Here is a 20,765-nt window from a genome sequence, read left to right as displayed (position 1 = left end):
AGTCATATGAAGAGCAGAGCCAACGAGTAAAGTAATGTTAAGACCTACATCTTTGCTTTAGTCTGTTTCTCTCACAAACTTCCTCCCTCCACAAGTCAGAGAGCACATTCAAGTGAAGGGCAAACAATAAAACTTTATTTTCCCCAGGCAGGATTTTATCAGAGAACGTCAGCAGTGAACAGTGAAAAAGGTGCCATCAAAACTTCTATGAAATGCCACTCAGTGGGTCAGAGACCTAAAATGCAGTTTAAAATCAGAGCAATCATAAAAATATATTAATTTCTCTCCTTTGTCACCTTTTGAATATAAATATATATATTTTAAATGTAATAAAGCAGAGCATGCATCAACCATTTGTAACAAGAGTGCCTTAAATAAAGTGTAGATACAACAGTAACTAGGGAACACCAATAAACTAAGTTGGACTTGATACACCGGCAGGAAGTAAAAAGGATTAAAAACATTTCAGACAGCATGAGGGGAAAATGCTGAAGATCAAGCTGCTTGACACAGAAATACAGCAAAAGGTTTCAATGTAACAGGCAGCACAGTTTCAAAAAGGCACTTTTCTGATGCTCGGATTTAAGTCTTCAGTCACGTCGCCCAGAACAAAAACCTAAGAGTGGCTGAGGTTCAAAACATTTTTCATCGCTCTCGAAGTGGCAATTGGGGGGGGGGGGGGTTGTCACTCTGGAACAGCAGCAGCCGCAATCTCCACTTTGCCGTGCATGTCCTGGTCGATCCTGCAGACAGATTCAACAGACCATCAGGTGTCTGCGTCACTGGGACGCCAGCACATCAAACAGGTTGAAGATCATGAATCATCACAGTAACGACAGGCTTCTACACTTCCCACAAACGCTTGTCATACAATCACATCCTGGAAAGGGATCATTACATTTCTACCTTTAAAAACGGAGTTCTTCCTCTGTGAGAGAACATTTCTGTAAATATATCTTTTTATTTGACTCACCAGAGATATTTCTTTTATACGAAATCAATAAAATAGATCTAAATAAAATTAAATAAAGTCTGTTAACATTTTCCTTCCTGAACAACCTTGATTATTCATGTGCTTTTAAATTAAAACACATGAGGGTAATACAAACCATTATATAATTTGTATCATTATGATATTCTCACTTCTCCTGAAACCTTGTAAGAGAAATGCAGTTTTCATTATCTGCAGAACACACTGCAAAAAGTGGTACAGTCCAGGAGGCAGGGTTTATGACCTATACTGTAGCCAGCCAGAAGGGGGTGATCAAGACTGTCTGATTCAGCTTTACTTTTGGGCTTTAGCTGTCATGTTATCTTTATGTACAGTCTCCAGCTGTTTCTCAATTCAGGGGACCATCCCATTTAAAAAGGATCCTTTCAATGTTTCCTCCAATCCCTGAGAAACAAAGGTTTCAGTGAATGGATCCTTCCTGGCGGTGTTAGTATCTGTGAAATGCCGCGTAAATTGTTATTATGAACAGTTTTTGCTAACAATGGGTAGCTGGCTAAAGTATTCAATGTTCCTTTGCAACTGGAACGCTATCAACTCAGTGTATTTGGATGTGACGTCATTCCGAGGGCCGATCTCCGAGGTGTCCCAAATCACCCACTCACTCACTATTGCCTACTTCACTATACAGTGACTACTATATAGAAGACTATAAAGTGAGCTCATCAGGAAAAGAAAAAGACTTTTGGACATTACTCTGCGCTTTTTTTCTGCACCGTAATGATGTCACATTAAATTGTAAATGTTTATTTTACACTTATTAATTCTATAAGGTTATAAAACATGTTGAATGATAATCTTTAAATATAGAAATAAACTTGTTTGCCGAAGTTTGTGCTGTGATGAGCTGCTGTGCTAATATTTATATTTGTACCACAGGTCGGGCTGTTCCTGCTGCCCTCGCTCCTCTTGTCTCTCCACCGAAAGCGCAATGCATGATGGTATATATTGTTCGGTTAGTGACACATCTAGACCATAATGTCTCATTTCAGTTCTGCCCTCGCGGTCTACCTGGCCTTGACCACCTCCTTTGGGGGCTCGGTAGACTGTGTCCTCTGAAGGATGCAGCCCCTGAATTGAGACGCAGCTTATGTGTCACACCGACACAATTACTAATTATAAATATGAATTAAAGATTAATTCCATGGCAATATGCGAGGTTTTAGTGCATTCATCTTCCAAGTTTGTCAGTCAACTTAGAAACAGGGAACAGGGGTGAAACTCACTGTGGGTCCGTTTACACCTTGAGAAAACACACAATATTAAATGTTAACCCACAATCCCTTGGACCCCGAAAATTGCCTGGTTATTTTTTTCTCTTAGGGTTCTAACATCCCTCGACATATCTGTGAATGAATAACCTCAGCAACTGAACATTCGTTACTCATCAGTCATGAGAAGAATATCTCGGTTTGCGTGAACAAGGCTGACAAAGGTTTGTGACAATTACCAAACATCCGCAGGCAGTGGGTATGCAAGTGAGTCATGCAAAGAGCTGTGAGAGTAAACAAGCTGGGTGTTCAGTGAGGATGAATTACTGAGGTGAACCATGTGACGATATGGTTACAGTGCAACGCCAAACCACAGTGAATAAGACAAGCCACTTCTTGTAGTTCAAGTCCACCCTAATCAGCATGATCAAACTTACCCAACATCAAAAACATCAAATTTTAAACCTGGTATTAAAAAGACATATGCAAGTGAGTGAATTACTGACATCTTATAATCGTGTGAATAAATAACTCAGTCTGCATTATTTTTCTCAGTCTAAGATCAATATGGGTCAATATTGTCATCATGATTATTTAACATAATTACTCATTGACTTTGCATATTTATAAAATAGCACATTTGTTCAACTTTAAAGACAAATAAACCATTTCGGCTTTCACACTGCCTGAGTGAGCAGGGAAGAACTTCTCTCCTGTCTGAAGGAGAGAGAGAGAGTGTGTGTGTGTGTGTGTGTGTGTGTGTGTGTGTGTGTGTGTGTGTGTCTACTCGTCTCCATTGCTCGTCACACAAACTGACAGTTGAACTGCAATGCGCTAAAAATGTAGGATTTTTTCCCCCATTGTGTTTAAACACACATCTCATAAACTGTATGGCAAATCAAATGAACACAAATTAAAACTTTAAGTACTCTGATTAGTGCTGGTGCACATTGTTAACGTGTAAAGAGAGTGCAAGTCAGCGGGGGAGTGAGGTCATGCGGCAGCAAGGTAATACAGCACGGTAATACAGCACGGTACAAGAATACCATGACTGTAATGTGTGTCTGCCGCAATCCTGCAGCAGCCACAGCAATGATTTTGTAATGGTGGGCCGCTGTATTGTCCTAGCATTTAGTTGAGTGCATAGCCCTACTTTTATCAAAGGAAATACAGTCGTTATAGCAGAAACCTCACACAGCATAACGCGGCGCAGCCAAGCGCTGCTCCCGCAGGCAGTGTGCCCCGTGCGTCATAAGGCAAGACCGGCAACGAGCGCTTCATTGCAAAACAAAACGCGGAATAATAATTGTTTTATGTCAATTATTTGTTTTCATAATCGTTGGAAGCCATAATTATGATTGTAATTCAATTAATCGCCCAGCTCAGGTCTGCATAACAATAAAGTTCAACAGTATCTGGCAAAAAAAACCAACTCAGCTGTATAGTCGTACACGGTATATTTAACCATATTCGGGGAGTTGATATTGTTAAAGCAACAGTTGAGTTAAACAATCAACAAGCCACCTATTTTTGGAAACCAATCAAGCAGCTACTCAGTCTGTTCATTAGGAATGCCCTAAATCTACTCAGAATAAAATGCTGGACAATACAAAATACAATTAGAGGACAGTGGATTTTGGCCAAAAGGTATCATTTAATAAAAAAGAGTAGAGAGAATGAGATGTCGTGGTGCTTTTCTAAAAGCCAATGGATACAATTTTATTGTTAGTTTTGTGAAAAGCAAAAAAAAAAAGAGCCCGACCGATATGGATTGTAGGGGACAGATGCAGATACAAATATTATCGGCTGGAAAATAAATTAATTAAAGCATTAATACAAATGCAATTATATTCTGCATCGTTTATCCTGTAAAATCCAATTTTTCATATTGGTGCATGTCGACAAACATAAACGCTGACAGCACAACAAGGCTAACATTGGCCAACCAGTAAATCGGTCGAGCTCTAGAAAAAAAACTGACACTGATCCTGGGTGAAAGTGCAAATACCTTTTACGGCTATTCCTGTTTTTTTCGTCGTCAAACCTTAAGAGGGGGCAGGGAAATGAAGTTAAGGAAAAGAGAAATACACAGCCAACAGCAACCAAACATCCAAAAGAGCAAAAAACCTTTTTTGATATATTTGTGCCGAGGTCTTTTTCAAACGCCACGAGAAAACAAGACCTGCCTCGGGTTAAGCCACATCAAGGAAGAATACAGCATCCGTAATGTCTCAGCATGAGCTCAACAGTTATGCATATCAGTAAAGGTTATTGCTTAAATACCTCATAATATATTCTTTTACAAACGAAAATGTTTAAATATTTGAGGTCTTCGCTTTATGGCAGTGTAGGCCACATAAGGGACAATGCCAACTAGAATTTGCGAAGCAATTAAAGGAAAAACGGCAACGATGAGCCAGATGAATTTAGAGGGATCATTAAACGGTGTTTATTGCAGGTTTGGTGAATGAATTTTATAGAAGATGGAAGGCAGCCTATTCTTTTGTGGTCCTGTTCTTTTATTTACTTTACTAATTTTATTTACTAATTCATGTGAGCGGTCATATATATTTCCACTGCAATGGTCTGAATCACTAGGTTCACATATGATTCTATCAGGGACACGTACCGCTCAGCCAAAAACCACCCCGAGTTTTCAAGAGTATATATATATTTTTTCCATATCACCCAAACAAGTTTAACTCACATACATCATATGTTAACTGCCATGTACATTAAATCTCGTTGAAGACAAACTTGGGAAATGCTGGTGTGGTAGAGTAAAACATACTTACTGCTTGATACAATCTGGTATGGACACATACTCCATAGGAACCAGCCCTGCGAGGTCTGTCAAGCTGTACACATACTTGATTTTCTGACTAAATTTGGTGCTGTGAAGAGAAGAAGAAAATGTGAGAATCTCAGGCTACGTTCATAATAATACGCATTTTATAAATCTGAGGTAGATCAATAGTGTGTTAGACCTCCTCACTTTGCTTACACAATGAATAAGCATTATATTGATAATTATTTAACTTATGTTATATTGGCATTGATGAAAATTATATTGCAATAATTATTGATAATGTTTTATTGACCAGCCCTATAAGCGCCCAACTACAGAGTAGACAACCTGATTCTTTTTTACACCAGTACACGTATGACCAATCTGCGTGAATGGTCATGTGATATGCGTTGTCAGTTGGGCAAGTAAGGATAGAGATAATTTCTGATATGGAGCAAAACTGCTCATCTGGAAAAAGACAGTTTGCTTAAAAATAAAACCATATTAGAACGAACATAGCCTCAAGGATACACAAAGGTCTTGATTGAATCATTCTGATATAAAACAGTTACCTTATGAAAGGTTTTGTGAGTGCCAGCAGGGTGCGAATAAACCAAGACGGATGGACAATTATCAAAGACTTCAAGTTCTTTCTTAACCTGCAGAAATAGAAATTGGTTACTTTTTAAAGTAAAAGTGAAATCACAGCATGAACATATTGATGCCGTTTCTATTCGTGTTGAGTGTTGACCACTAGAGCTGCTTTCCAGACATGCACTGAACTCCGGGTAATCTCCTACAATCATCCAGAAGGGCTGTATGTGAAAACACAAATGTCCGGGTGAGAGGCTCCAGACTTTCTCCTGAGTTTCTCCTGCCAGCCTCAAGGAAAAACTCCGGACAATGTCCAAGTGAGCTCAAAAACAAGGGACTCGCCGGAGGATTGACCCGAGGGTTGACCAACAAATTCTAATCAGGTCATCCATGAGTCATAGTGAATTGTTGTAATTGATGTAATGAAATTCCCTATGGGCAGTACTGATACGTCACATTCACAGAAACATGAGGTCAATGTGATCAACGTGAAAGGCAAGACCTAATTGTGCGGACACTCTCCGGAGTTCATGTCTGAAAACGGCTTATGACTCACCTCCTATCAATCTGCTGATAACACTTTCTGAGCCAGCCGACAGTTGGCATCTTTTTCCGAGAGGTCGCCCCATTCAAATACACTATCATATAGTTCTCAGCAACCAAAAGCTCCAGTGTGCCAATGACATACCTGAGACAAGAAAATCCCATTAGTGACGGCCCTTAAATGTTTGCTCACAAGGCCAAAGGAATTCAAATAAACACTCACTTGAATAAATTGTCCATGATGTATCTATAATTTGGTTGATTGCTCTCAGGCATAAAGCAGACAGCAAACACAATTATGGCATTCAAACCGTCTCCATAGTAACCTGCAGTGAAAGTCAAATGTTACAAATTGATGTTCCAGTATCAAAATAACATTTTCAGTATCAAGTCTTTGTAAAAAAAAAAAGTTTGCTTAGTATTAAAAGAAAAGTAGATTTAACGATTCATAATCGAACAAAATGAAATATACTTACAATTAAATTGCTGTATTTATGTGACTGTGCTAATGTATATGAATATAATATGCCACTGACCTCCATGGCTGATAACCCTCTTGTAAGGTTCAATGGCTTTCATGTCCACTCTGTGTTCCTGGTCTCCGAAACGAAACACCCTCCAGCGTCGACCCTCCTCCCTTTCCTCCGAGGCCGATAAGTCCTGAACCGACTCCACACCTTTCTGAAGCAGCTCGGTGGTTTTTGGTTTTGGGAGATCGTCTAAAGGAGAAGACGCATTTTAAAACACACAGCATGGATAATGTAGCCACTGGATCTGAGAGTTGCTTGGTTTAATCAAATTACATGTGTTTTGATTGAATTATTGCTTTGTGGTTCAATTAATTCTCGCTTAGTCTTCTATTAAGGTCAGCCTTTTCCTGAGGGAATATCTAAAATTTCATGGGAGAAATGATGAATGGAAATAACTTTCTCAGCCAAATGCGTCTAGTGACGCACTACTTCTTCAGATATGTGAGACATTCTGCTCTTTTTTGGGGGATATATAGCTTAATGATGAAGGAGTCATAAAGTCTAATGTTCAAATGATCATGTATGTAAAGCATGCAGCAGGCAATGATGAAAAGAAAAAAGGGAAAAATACAACCAAATCACACCACCACACTTTCATGAAGCTCTTCAGTGAGCGGCACATTCCCTAAATATATCGAATACAGACGTTGATCAGGGTTTCTTATGTAGAGCGCATTCCACGTACTTACAAGTCTGAGATCACAACTCTTCTATATGTATATACATTTGAGCTGAAAATAAGTAAGTAATCAGGAGAAGTTCAAGTTCTGCTTCAGAAACAGAAAGAAAATTGATGTGTCGACAGACATACTGGTAACTTCATCACCAGTAGGTTTATCCTTAATTAAATCATTTTCGAGTAACTTATCAGATTCTAATTTGTCTCTCTCTCCCTCTCTCTGCTATCATCATTACATATATAAATATCACTTATCATTTTCATTATAACAACCAGTCTGACAGAGCTTAAATGTGATAGTTACTCCCACCGGTCATCCCAACCAGTCGAGGCAGATGGCCGCCCACATCAAGTCTGGTTCTGCTAGAGGTTTCTTCCGATTCATCAGGGAGTCTTTTCCCCCACAGTGCTTGCTCATTGTGGGAGCTTCTGTATCATTTTTAAGGTCTCTGCCTAATATGTAAAGTGCCTTGAGATAATGCTTGTTTTACTGTTAAAATTTAATTTAACAGTAAAAGAATATGGTGCAAATTCAGTGGTAAAATGAGAAACATAATATGGAGCACATTTTTATATTAGATGATAGGGCTGTAACGATTCTCCAAATCCACGATTCGCTTCGGACCTCGGTTTTAGAGCCACGGTTCGGTTCATACATCAACGTTTGGAGCAGAAAAGAGAAGAACACTAAAGAACATATTGGACTTGACTTCACATAAAACTACTTAAACAAAAATAACCAAAGAAAAGGAAAAAAAGAGGTGAGGGTGTGTGAATGTGGGTCTCCCATAGTCTCAACGTCCAGAGTTCAACCTGTATATTTACAAAGTCTGTGTCAGTCTCCCTCACAAGCCCAACATAGTTCAGTCCAACCCAGTTCAAACAACAAAACACAGATAAAACTAAAATAATCCCTTCCGGGTTTTACCGCAGCTTCATAAACCAACAACTCGGGAAAGTAAACGTGACACGCTTTTGCAAAGGTAAAACAGACGATTGCTCTGAAGCTACTAGTTTCTTCTGTGTGTTGGTTCAGATTATGCAGGCTTGTGATTAACGCTCATAGGCACACATGCAACAGACTGCACCTGCTGCTGTGGCAGAGTGTGGGATTGGGCCGGGAGACGTCTTCACATATCTTCTGGACAACGATTTCGGTTCGATTTCGGTTCAAGAATCGTTATAATGTATTCATTTATTGTGCCATTTCTTGTGATGTGCAATACCTTGTAAAATGTGACACAATGACCAATAATCAGCACAGATTAGCAAATGTAAAAATGGCACCAATCTGATGACCACAATTTAACCCATGTGTCGATATTGCTTGATTATTTTCTCAAATGCAGGGAAATTTCAGGAAAAGTAAAGGAAAAATAACATGCACAAAAATACTGAGTGCAAATGAAAAGGTATGACACGTGAAACACCCACTGATTTGTTTGAACGACCGAAGACGGAAAATAATCTGGACAATAGGGGTTGATTGACTTATGAAACAGGTGCTGTCCAAGAGACCTTACCACAAGGATAAGAGAAACCTGTTGCTGGCCTGCAGCCTGTATCCAGGCAGAGAACGGAAACAATTCTTCCAAGAGGAAAAGAGGAAGGCAGCAGTGTGGAAACACAAAAAAACAACAAAGCATATTTTAGCTACGCTTTAGGCAGACAGCTGCCTACCCAAACCTGTACAATCAAGAATGGAAATGCCAATAGCTCAGAGAACCGGGATATAAAAAAAGATACTTATATTTATATCACTTGCCAATAAATAAAGTACTTTTAATGAATAAATAATAAAACATTGCCTTGGACTTTTACCTATGGGTCCAAAGGTTAAAGGTTTCTTTGCAGTTCCCACCCAATCACGTCAGTTTAAACTTTGCTGTTTGACATTTTTTTGTATTACCTAAACAAACTAGAACAAGCAGGGTTAGTCTACTCTAAAAGTACTAATACTGTCAATACTATCATTGTCACCACATGATATAAAGAAGTCTTTACCTTCCCATTCAAACTCATTGCTGTTGTCTGAGGGTGTGTCAATGTCATCAAGGTCAAGCTCTGTACTTTCATCCAGCTCATCAGAGAGAAGCGAACCCTCACTGCGGTCAAACGTCAGGCTGATGTTCGGAGCTGAAAGCTTTTTCTTTGGCTTCTTGCCATGGTCCATTACATAATCTGGGGTAGATACCAAGACATTGATGGTCACCTTTGTTATACAGGTTATGTTTTTTAAAAGCCTATTATAATAGAACACTTGGAAGTCTTTAATTTCAGGTATTGGGGACAAATCCAGAGTACTTGTGAAGTTTGCACAAATCAAGTGGCATCGTCCAGTGCTAGTTTTCACAACATAATTGTCTCCTTGTGTTACTCTCTCTCCCCAGTAGCGAAGCAAAAGAGTACTGCCTACGCAGATTTTGTACTCATGTTCTTTGTTGGGAAGACTCTCTTTTGATCTGGCTAACTCTGACTGCTGATGTCTAACATTAGTTTCAGCTGAACTTTTGAGTTCATTTTGGCACAAGGGAGACTGAACAACAAAGTACAGGAATGATTGCAGCAATGCAGTACCTCTCAAGGTACTCATGTCAGCATGTACATTTGAAGATAGACTTGACAATATCTTGACATGTCCTTAATATAATAATATCTTTAAATGCACCATATACTATTCTGTTTTCATTACCCGGGTCTCTCTCCTCAGACGTCCCAGCAAAAAGTTCATCTTCAAGCTCCTCCTCCTCTGGTAGGGGCCTAATAACAAAACAGGAGGTGTGATCAGGTTGTCAGTAGGTCTACGGTTCATGTGACTTTTAAAACACAAACATGCGACACAAAAGCTGTGAACCGTGAGCCATACTATTATCATCAATGACTGATTGAAACAATACCGTGGAAAGTCCTCATCCTGCCACTCTTCCTTAAGTTCCACTCCTTCCATGCGTAAGCGGGCTTCTGTTGTGGCGACTGACTCTTGGCGCTCAAAACTGGATAAGAAAGTACAAAAAAGGTTAAGTTTATGTTTAATGGTTTCTTTTTAAACTCACTGAAGGGCTCTCTTGTACTACAAATGTAGTAGTATCAAGAGCAGGGCGAGCGAAGATTATCTGTAACAAACTAAATCCGTATACGGTCTGTTATCTGTCAGCACTTGCTTGTGACTTGTACAATCCTAAAAGGATTATGGGGGGAAACACTGAAGTCCTATTGATCTACTTAGAGTCAAATGCAATTTCTGTTCTTGGGTTAATACCTCTGCTACAAAAACCTTTAAGACGTTACTGGTTATGAACATGAAAAAGATAATGGACACACTTGACTGTAGCGGCACAAAAGCACATAATTAACTCTGCAAATAAGAGTGGGGTTCTTCAGGTCATAAATTATAAATATGATAAATTATGTTAACAAATGCTAAGTCTTAATTCTACCTGAAGTGTAACTCATGTACATGTAAACAAAGTTTGGGAAAAAACATTTTGCCTTAAATGCAAACTTCAGATGCCTGCTGTCAAATAAAGGATAGTATCTGCTTTTCATTTTGCTGTGGCCAACCCTGCCCATTACTTAACATTACATAGAGTCAGGAAGGACCTTTGCTTGTGTCGACATACCAAGCAGCATGTGGTTCTTAACTGTGACAAGTACTCCAAAAAACAACCATGGCACCTTGTGGAACCAGGTACTGAGCAGACGCAGTGCCAATCACGACATGATTCTTAATCCTGACTTGTGGGTGGCTGTGGCTGAGGAGGGGCCATTCACTCACAGGGAGGTCAGGCCCAATTTACCTGTTGGCTGTGCCATCGTAGTGTGAATGGATGAGTAAATTAGCAGCATTATACACAGCAGTAGTAACTGCAGAGTAAAGCACTGCGAGTGTTGAAGACTAACATGGGATATAAATGCAGTCCTTTTCCAGTTGTCTCCTCGAGAGTGAAGGCTTGCTGCTGGCCACATAATCAGATCAATGGCTGTTTGAAAAGCTTACGAGCTTGTGTTAAGGGCTTAGGCATAAACCATAAGGCTCCTTACGAATGCTGATTGAGGTATCTTTATCTTTGCTGTACAGAGCTCCCTTTGATGCATAAAGCACACACACGCCTGTTATTTGTGCTCCCAGACAATCAAACATTCAAGGCATTCGGTACTCAACATTTCATAAGGCATCAGTTTAGCTGTTTGCTTATGTATAGCGCTAATCACCACATTATATCTCAAACTCAAATGAGTGAGTTATGAGTGCCATAGGAATGTGGTTTCCTGGAAAGATAGCTTTGAAATCAAAGTGTGTTGGGGACCTGGCTGCATGGAAGTGGAATCAGCCACATTAGAGACTAGAGGCGGAATAATGAAAAATAGGTCAGTTTAAAAAAATAAAATAATGTACTGATAATGTAATGTAATGTACTTAATGGTGACCTCAATTAAGACGCAGATCAGTGATTTGAGATCATTGATTGTGATTATGCTGACATCATGATATTTCACATATTACACATATTAAATGCTAACCTCTTTAAAGAAATGTCAAAAATATGGTAATTCTGTATAAAGATGATGATCAGATGAGTTGACCGATATGTTTAAGTTTAATGAGGAGTCATTTTTCTTTTCTCATCGGTCTTCATGGTATCATATTGTTTGCTGTTACAACTCTTCTTATTATGTCCCACGTTCAAGATTAAAAGGGAAGGGAACGTTACTTTACCACAACCATAACCTTATATTTGCATTTAACTTCTTAATAACACTACAGTACAAGCACTTTGGACTGGCACTAAGACAGTCGTGGGTTCCCATGGCATGGTCTACAGCTTATGAAAGTCTCCATGATACGCAAATCTGTTTCTGTCTAAAGAGCGACCCATTTTGGCCTAAGTCAAGCACTCTCCAAGTTGAATACTTCTGGTAATGAGGTTTAAAATCTATTCTGCCATCTTAATCTTTCAAACAAAGCTCAAGTGTGTTCAGGAGAAGAAAAGTTGTTGAAGTGGCATCTCCATGATGTGAAAACTTGTATGTGCATTTCACTACAGGTTCCACTCTGGTTCAATTAGGATCACGTAGTCATCATCAGCTAAATGCTGTATATATGTGATGTTGCTCAGACACCATTACACACTATTACATCTATAAAATATCACGCAGGAAATTAAAAAGCCCTAAACACACAAGTTCTAAAACTCTGATTCCCTGTTTGTTTGTTTTTAGATTGAATGAGAAAAGTGTTGAATCAGCTCAGTTTTCCTTTTTGATGTCCTAGCCTAGTCTTGTTATTCGTGAGACTAAATTATAATCGACTGAACAGATTTGTCTCTGCCCCCTTCATAAAGTTCAAGAAGTCAATACCATACTAACCTCAGTGTAACTCGCTAAATTACCTGCTTTTCTGGACAGTCTAAAGACATGAACATGCCAAAAGGTTTGGATATCTCCTCCCTTAATGGGAAGGGCCCAGCATAGCTAATACCAGCAATTAGCACTGGTGTAAGGCTGGAGGAGGGCTGGCGGTGACATGTCAAATAACTTTCACATGCAGCGCATTGGAAAACACTCACAGACACTTAGTCACACAGTCATTTAGATCCGGTGCTGGAGTCTGGACGGAGGAGATCGTATGTTTAAGTCGCACAACACGCATGAAAGAAAAATAAAATGTCCACATATACAGACCTTCCAATGGGTCCAGGCGGTGAACGTGGCTGGGGCAGGCTCACCGGGGTAGAGCTTCTTGCTCCAGGCTGCTTCTGCTCGTTGTCTGGAGTCGTCCTTTCCTGTGGCGTACCTCTTGTTTTGGCTGGACTCTCTTGAAGTGCCTCTTCGCCATTTTTGACAGGAGGCACCGGGCTACTTTGTAAATCCTCCACTTCCTCCCCATTGCCTTCTCCCGACACCCCAGAAGGCGAGGGGCTGGAGGCCAGTTTGTCTCCCCGCTCATCGTGAGTCGTCCTGGGTGTGACACAGTCTGGGTTGCTATTGTTCAAATTCATATCACCTACCCCCTTTAGCACGGCTTCACTCTCTATCACGTCCGATGCCATGAACCTGTCCTGTGGCTGGAGCGGGTTGGGCGCGGAGAGAGTCCGTCAGTGACACGTTTATAACACCGATCTGATCGTCGCTTTAAACCAGTCAGATGATCGCTCTACCTGACTTGCACAACTTCTCGAGAAGTTTGAGGCTAGCGTGCTAGCTCTTCCCCGCTGTACAGCTAGCCGGGTAGGGGTGGGGGGGTGACCGATGCTGACAGCCAGCTACGCCATCTAACTGCGATTTCTCAAGAAACCAAAACCGTGCTAAATGTCACACGGGGCTAAGCAGAAAGTCACCTCTTCGACATGCGTCACACGGTGAACTCGGGAGTCGGGACAAAAAGTGCGCTGGCTTTGCATAAGCGGCGGCGCGCGGTGATCCAACTTATCAGCTTCCTTCCTCCCTCCGAGTCACACTGTCCTCCTGCACGCTAGCCCGCCCGCTACAGTTAGCTACTTCAGCCGCAGCGAATCCCAAGCTAATGTTGTCCACATGACGCCGGCTACAGTCCGCACGGTGAAGACGCGACAGCTGTCAGCCGCGACCCAGCCGCCACACGGAGCCGCGTACAGGACTTAGTAAGTATAGTAAGTAGATTTAACTAACCGGGTCTACGAGCAACGTAACAACAGAAGACTGTTATTTGCTAACAACGCTAGCTACGTAACTGACGCATTCCGTTACGTAGCTAGCGTCTCCTGCTACGTGTAGCCAGCCTTCTACGGGGGTTGCCAGGTTTGTCTACTTCAGGTACGTATCTAATGTTACTATAAAGTTCGCGGGTTTACTTTGCATTTTAATCGTACAAATAATCTGTTTTCACTCCCTGAATAATAAAGTTTGTATCTGCCTCCTCTCACGATACAAAACATGTTTTCATTACATTATCATCGTAAATAATACTTTGTTTTCACTACCTGAATAATAAAGTTTTAAGCTGCCTCAATTTGCAAAACTAAAAATGCAAAAGGTAAAAATGTTCAAATAAGAGTTTATAAAGTGCATTGCTCCCCAAGTTTATTCAAATGTGTGTCACAGGAATTTACTTAAGTTATTAGATGGTATATAGGTGTAAGGTTTCTGACTGCTGGAAAATTGGCCAACCTGGCATCCCTGTCAGTCTTTCCGTGAGGTGTCACTCCTGACCAGGCTTCACTCCCCTCTGCTGAGAGCGGAAATCAACATCATTTTCATTCCACACAATAATTTAAAATGTATATTGTCCTAATTGTAAATTACAGCAGTACGTCTCTTACAATAGTGGAAAGATAGTATATTAACATTTACAATATAAGTTAATTTTTGTATGTTTTTAGCTAGGCTACTAATTTGTGTTATTTTAGATTTCTTGGTGACTTCATTTCAGAGACAGTTATTGCATATTTTAATATGCTACATTTAACATAAGTTCAAGTTTGCACTGTTATTAGCAGTGACACACAGCTTTAACAGCATTAACATGCTGCTTACATCCAACTAATCAGTAACAATTCAATAATGTACAGTACAGTACAGCAAGGGTACTATTCTGCATTAAAACTAGTTATACTTTTGCTAATTCCAACATAATTTTAATTTGACAATTTTAAAGTTAAACTGGATGATTTTTACTTGGAGCAGAGTTCATACACTATGATATTTTGTACATAGATCTATGAGTAGTGCTGTATGTTGACTTTAGTCCAAAAGACTATGCCATCATAAACAACCCAGATGTTGTTGGTTAACATGCACTGATATATTGAGAAAAAAATATAGATTTTAATTGCTTGATGACATATAATATAATTGATTGATTACTCTTCATTTGTTTGTAACACTAATCACTTGAGTAGATTGTAGTCTTACCATCATTGACTAATCTTTGCCACTAGATGGAGGCAAATGCTTACTTAAATGCTGCAGTCAGGGACTGTGGCATAGTTCGTTTGAGCACAAGACTTTTCTTGTGGAAAGCAAACTGTCTGAAGTGTAATGAGGTATTTTTTTTGCATTTGCAATTATGATTCAAGCATCTTTAGTAGGAAACCTTATTTATCTGAAATAAGCAATGACAGCAATGCTGTGTCTTCGGTGTAACTGAGGAATACATATCATTACTATTTATTCAATAGTGATATATATTGTGGAAATTATAGTAATTTTCAATAAGAAGCCTATTTCTGCAGAGACAAGAGCCATTTAGTTTTTTTACTTTTAAGAGCCTCCACACTGAATTGAGTCAACTCCAACAAATGCACAATCATTTCTCTTTTGGGGATAGGTATAGGCTAATTGGCATTTTACTATAAGACCTAATTGTAAAAATGAACAGACAGCTATAGGTCTAATATAATGGTGCTGCTTGGTAAATACCTCCTCTGTGTGCAGCGGATCATTCTGCATGATTTCTAATTAACACCTTGCTATTTATTCTGTGGGATCATTAGGCCTCATCACAAAAGGATAATCCAGTCAAATTGAGAGTGCTTGCCTTCCACCTTCCACCATGGTGCTGTTTGCTAATGAGTCATGTTGCAATTATCAAACAAATTAAGACAAATGTTGCCTGTTTAGCAGAGATGAATCTGTGGAGCCATGCTGTGGTATTCACAATATTGAACACGGATAGAAGAATCCTAAATATTTCTAGAAAATTAACAGGACTTAAAAATAAAACAAATGGATTGGACATTTAATGATGACTTTCAATTCAAACATTTTCTTGTTCTATTTTATTTTTAAATATCCCTCCAGATGTTTTGTGATGCAGTAAAAATGCTTTAAAAAGGTGATACGGAATTTTTTGTAAAACTAGAACCAGGAAAAGGTATATTGTCAAGCAGGAGCTAAAGCAACATTCTAAAATGTGTGTTCCATTCATGCTCATGGTTGCTCTCAGGTTATATCCTTACAACACAGTGCATCTATTGCAACCAAAGAGCTAATGTTGTACTTACAGGTCCAGTGTAGCCTATCAGATTGTTAAACAATAAAATCTAAAGTGGCATTTTCTGATTCAGAAGTGATCCAATTTGTCTTTTTGAAAGTGAAACATGAACTCCAGAGCTCAGCGCGGATGCAGTCGCAGACCCCTCATTTCATCATGAAAGGAGGGATGAACGTTAGGATCAGAGATGGAGGCATAACCTATTTGTGAAGCAGAATCATTAGCAAGGTTCTCCATCCAATTTCCATAAGTGGGGTAGCGGGAAGTATTTAGGCTACTTGAAGTATATCACTAATGAGAAAAGACAAAAAGGATTCATGTGCATGTTTTATGCAATCTCTTTCTGGGTGTAGATGAATAATTATTCATGATTGCAAAGCCTAAAAGGGAGGCAAGACGATAGCAACCGCAAAGAGACTGGTAAAAAATTTAAAGAGGAAGTTAAATGAATATTTAAGGGAAGATGAAATATTTAATGGAAACAAATGAGCAAAACATTTAAAACGGCATGATAAATAGTAGTGAGTGTCTTTAAATTGGCCCTCATAATTTGTGCTATTTGCTACAGCAGCCATAAGGTCTCATTCAGGCTCGTGGTGTGAACTGAGGACTCTGACGATTGTTTTCAACATGCCAGTCACTGTGTGAAGACAATGTGTCTGTAACCCGGGGTTGACCTCATCACTGTGAAATATTAGCCTTTGGTTCAGTGTAGTTTGTATTGATGCCACAAGGCAGAAACAATTCATGCTTTATTAAACTTCTTCAAGTTGAGGTTATGGGTTCTGGGGGGGAAAAAAATACATAATGACATAAATTGTGAATATGGTTGCAGTTGCAGGATTTATCAGAACATCAGAGTTTCTGTGTGAAACTCACATCCGAAGTGCATTTTGTGAATTTCACCTACCCACATCAAAAGAAAACAGAATGTGGAGTGTGTAGCAGCACACGTTCATTTGTTTTCCAAATGCGAAAATAATTAAATCAGCAAACAAATAATTATTCAAGTCAATGAGAACAATTATCTCAAAGATGCCTCTGAGACTTGGATGTGCATACTGAATTGATTAATTATCCTGCTAAAGATAATTGAGTGGAGCTGGGTCTTTGACTGCTTCCTCTCAACACACACACACACACACACACACACACACACACACACACACACACACACACACACACACACACACACACACACACACACACACACACACACACACACACACACACACAAATTTTTGATCTCCATGAGAACATCATTTACAAATATGTGGTCATTGTAAACACTTATCTGTGTTTTAAAAAAATGCCACAGTGTAATGACATATAAGACTTTTTAAGAGATGTCTTTTTAATTTCACAGTCATCTTGCTCAGCAGCCTCTCCACATTATTCGTGGATCATAAGGAAAAATGTAAAAATGTCCATGGCTAGGAATGAAGTGCAGCTCACCTCTTTCTTCAACTTCATGAACCCTTGGTTTTACAGTATATTTTAATCTTTATTAAATTGCCTGTTAAGTGTATTAAAAATATAGCGGCAGACTGACCTGTGCTCATCTGTCCAAGTTCAACTTTGTCAGCGACACTGTGTCATGCCCTTACTAACCTGTGGGCAGACTATTACTTACTTCTGAGCCAGACAGAGATCATTACCTCTGTGAATGATGGCGCGGCAGCCCGAGCCCAACAGCTTTATTTCCCAGCTCAGCTCAGCGGATGCAAGCCATCACATCCTGTTAACAATTCCATGGCTCCACCATAAAGATAAGCTCTCTCAATCTGCTCCGTCTGTCTCAATCGCCACTGAAGGGCCATCATTCATCACTAACCGGGACGGGTGCCCCTCGTATTCACTTGTGATTGACACCGTTTAGATGATTCAGACAGAATCAGTAGGCTGTTTATTTCCTCTGTGGACCGGTGCTCTGTTTTCTGATTAAGCGGAGTTCATAAAATATTTATTTTTGATATCAGCTTAGTCAAGTCCACGTAATCAGTCTTCTCACTCTGAGCAAATATTGGGCCATTTCACGTGGAATCGTACAAATGCCGAGATGAATTAAGTCGGAGGCTTTGACATTTTAATCAGAGTGAACATAAGAAGCCAATTGTCACTGTCGAACCGTATGAGGGTCATTTCACTTGTTAAGGATCCGCTTGCCATAAGATTTAATCGTTACATCCTAATGATTCGTTTACATGTGAGATCAGGTTGATATTTTATGTATAAGCACACATTCTGTTCAAGGCCTTTTATTCTATTAACCTGTCCTGTCTTTATTAGATCATAAGATAATTCCCATATGGCTTAGCCTTTGATAAATATGCTTTTAGGTCTACCTAATTAATGCATTCCGCTGTGATTTTCTTCACTTGTCACCCACTCTTTAACCTCATAGTGAAGGTACAGACTTTTCCTACTCAAATTAAAGGTCCTCTGAGATGCTGCACATGTGCGAGCTAATGATGTAGTGTGCTGCACAACCTGATATCTTATCTGGAGGGCCTCGTTGAAATGTTTTGAGTAGAAATTAATTATATGGCCTCACTATTGTTGAGTGTGGATACATTCCAAGCGAACATGTTTTCATTTATTGTGACTGGTAATTCTGATATTGTTTTGGTCTGATTACCCCACGAATTAGAGTTTGTGTGAGAAACACAAAATCAGTTCAATGTTTCTTTATGATTAAGGTTTGATAGTGGTTGAAATATGAAGTGAATAGTATTATGGTTGGTGGTGCACAGCAATGGTCTGGTGTTGAGGCAGCGTTTCTGAAGGGACCCAGCAGGATAAGGGCTTCACTAGCTTAGTCTACTACCAAATTAATTCAAGCTATTCAGCATTTTTAAATGTACCACTCCATTTTCCTATTACTTCCAGCATAATTGCACTTTTCAGCCATGTGACTAAGGGACTATCCCAAGGTATAATGAATGGGATGAGATGGTGATAGATGCTTGGCCATTATAGTAACTAAATCTGCTTAATATGAGAAAGGCCAGCTGTACTCGTATTACAACACAATATGTCACATTAGAACATTTTCAGAAAACGCACCATGCCATAATGTGCGTTAGAGCTACATTAGCAACTCCAATGTAGTTTGATTTAGCTGACTGTTATCTGCTTGAGTACAATTTGACCATGAGGCTAAAAAGGAAAAAATGACTGTCACAGTAATACAAAAGTCACTGTAGGGTTTGTTTACTGACTCTATGGTAACGAGAGGGGCTGGGTGGTAAAGCAGAGTCTTTACAAACACAGTCTTTATACACAACTAAAGCAAAGGTTACTAGGGAGGAACAGGCTCAGGTTCTTGGGTGGTCAGTGGTGAATTCATTCACAAATTAATGAGCTTTCATTAAATTGAGATCAAACAGAAAAAACAGGAATACATATTTCTTTCTACCATCTTTATTTAACTGTCCACAGAGGCGTGTAGTTTTGAGAAGTGTGTGGTTTACTGCTGCCAGATACTGTTGATCATATTGATTGATGAATTTACTAGAATGGCACTCAGTACAGTTCCCTTGAATTCAGACATGCAGTTCCCTAAATGTGCCTGATTTTCTTCATCAATATCCATGAATTATTCCCTAGGAAATCAGTGAAAATACAGAAAAACTCACGGGGATTTTAAAGAAAGTGATTAAAATATGAAATCCTGGATCCACCCCCTGATTCCGATCCACATCAAAATTGAGTTGGCTCTTCCCTGACTCATACTACATCCTTCCTTCAGGTTTTGTGGCAATCCGTTCTGTGTGCATATTCTTGCTTACAAACAAACGGACAATGGTGAAACATAACCTCCACGGCGGATGTAATTAGCAGCTTTAATAACCTACTCTGTACTCTGAGGCCACACACTGTAAATGTGGAACATTGTTATATGATTGTTTTCGAACGTAACTACTGTATGAATATATGTACTGTTGTGGTTTAGGGTAGAGTCACTTCTGGAGGTATGGGTATTGCCTATAACTGAGAAAAGAGCTATTTGTACAAAAAGGGATTGTTTCCGGCAGGATATCAGGTTCATTGAGGACACTCAGTGATCAGCACACTATTCTAGTTATCATAGCTATCATATTATTTAAGGAAAATGTGATTTTTATATGCGACTGAGCTTTCAGACAACCTTTAACACATCCATTGTTAAAGTGCCAAGAATCTCTCAAAATCAGCGATTGATCAAACCATCGCCCAACACCAAACTATTTGAAGCACCCTTTTAATTATGCGTGTCAGAAAAGCCTACCGGTAACTGTCAGTGCATGCAGCTCACATCCTGTGAGTGATGAGAAAAAGGAAAACTTATAATTACTCTTTCTGTCACTTTTCATGATAAATGTTTAAGTTACCATCCACACAAAACAATAAATATTGTGTTCAAAAGCTTCCCTTTTTCCTTCTCTGGCTTCAAGCCCT

At 39.5% G+C, this 20,765-nt stretch overlaps 1 protein-coding gene across 5 annotated transcripts; it reads right to left on the bottom strand.

Annotated features, from left to right (window-relative positions):
* Positions 1-113: 113 nt before the first annotated feature.
* bnip2 (BCL2 interacting protein 2) lies at positions 114-14,089 on the bottom strand. Of its 5 annotated transcripts, none has more exons than XR_004614085.1 (13): positions 13,037-13,404; positions 10,252-10,347; positions 10,047-10,114; positions 9,359-9,535; positions 6,682-6,864; positions 6,369-6,471; positions 6,159-6,290; positions 5,581-5,667; positions 5,016-5,114; positions 4,229-4,264; positions 2,658-2,685; positions 2,021-2,096; positions 114-743 (listed from the first exon to the last, which is right to left on the bottom strand). XR_004614085.1 is itself a non-coding variant. In XM_034587465.1 (12 exons), the coding sequence occupies exons 1-11, from the start codon at positions 13,402-13,404 to the stop codon at positions 2,673-2,675; spliced, it is 1,362 nt and encodes a 453-aa protein (XP_034443356.1). In that variant the 5' UTR covers positions 13,405-14,077; the 3' UTR covers positions 115-743; positions 2,658-2,672. The 5 variants fall into 5 exon arrangements, 3 of the variants coding, with proteins under 3 accessions (XP_034443353.1, XP_034443354.1, XP_034443356.1); XR_004614086.1 differs by having other exon boundaries at positions 2,021-2,080; XM_034587465.1 differs by lacking the exon at positions 2,021-2,096 and having other exon boundaries at positions 115-743; positions 13,037-14,077.
* Between the last annotated feature and the right edge of the window lie 6,676 nt (positions 14,090-20,765).

This window comes from Hippoglossus hippoglossus, chromosome 6, assembly GCF_009819705.1.
Source record: "Hippoglossus hippoglossus isolate fHipHip1 chromosome 6, fHipHip1.pri, whole genome shotgun sequence".
NCBI lineage: Eukaryota > Metazoa > Chordata > Actinopteri > Pleuronectiformes > Pleuronectidae > Hippoglossus > Hippoglossus hippoglossus.
The sequence above is the reverse complement of the archived record's forward strand: the minus strand, read 5'-3'. Positions and strand labels throughout refer to the sequence as shown.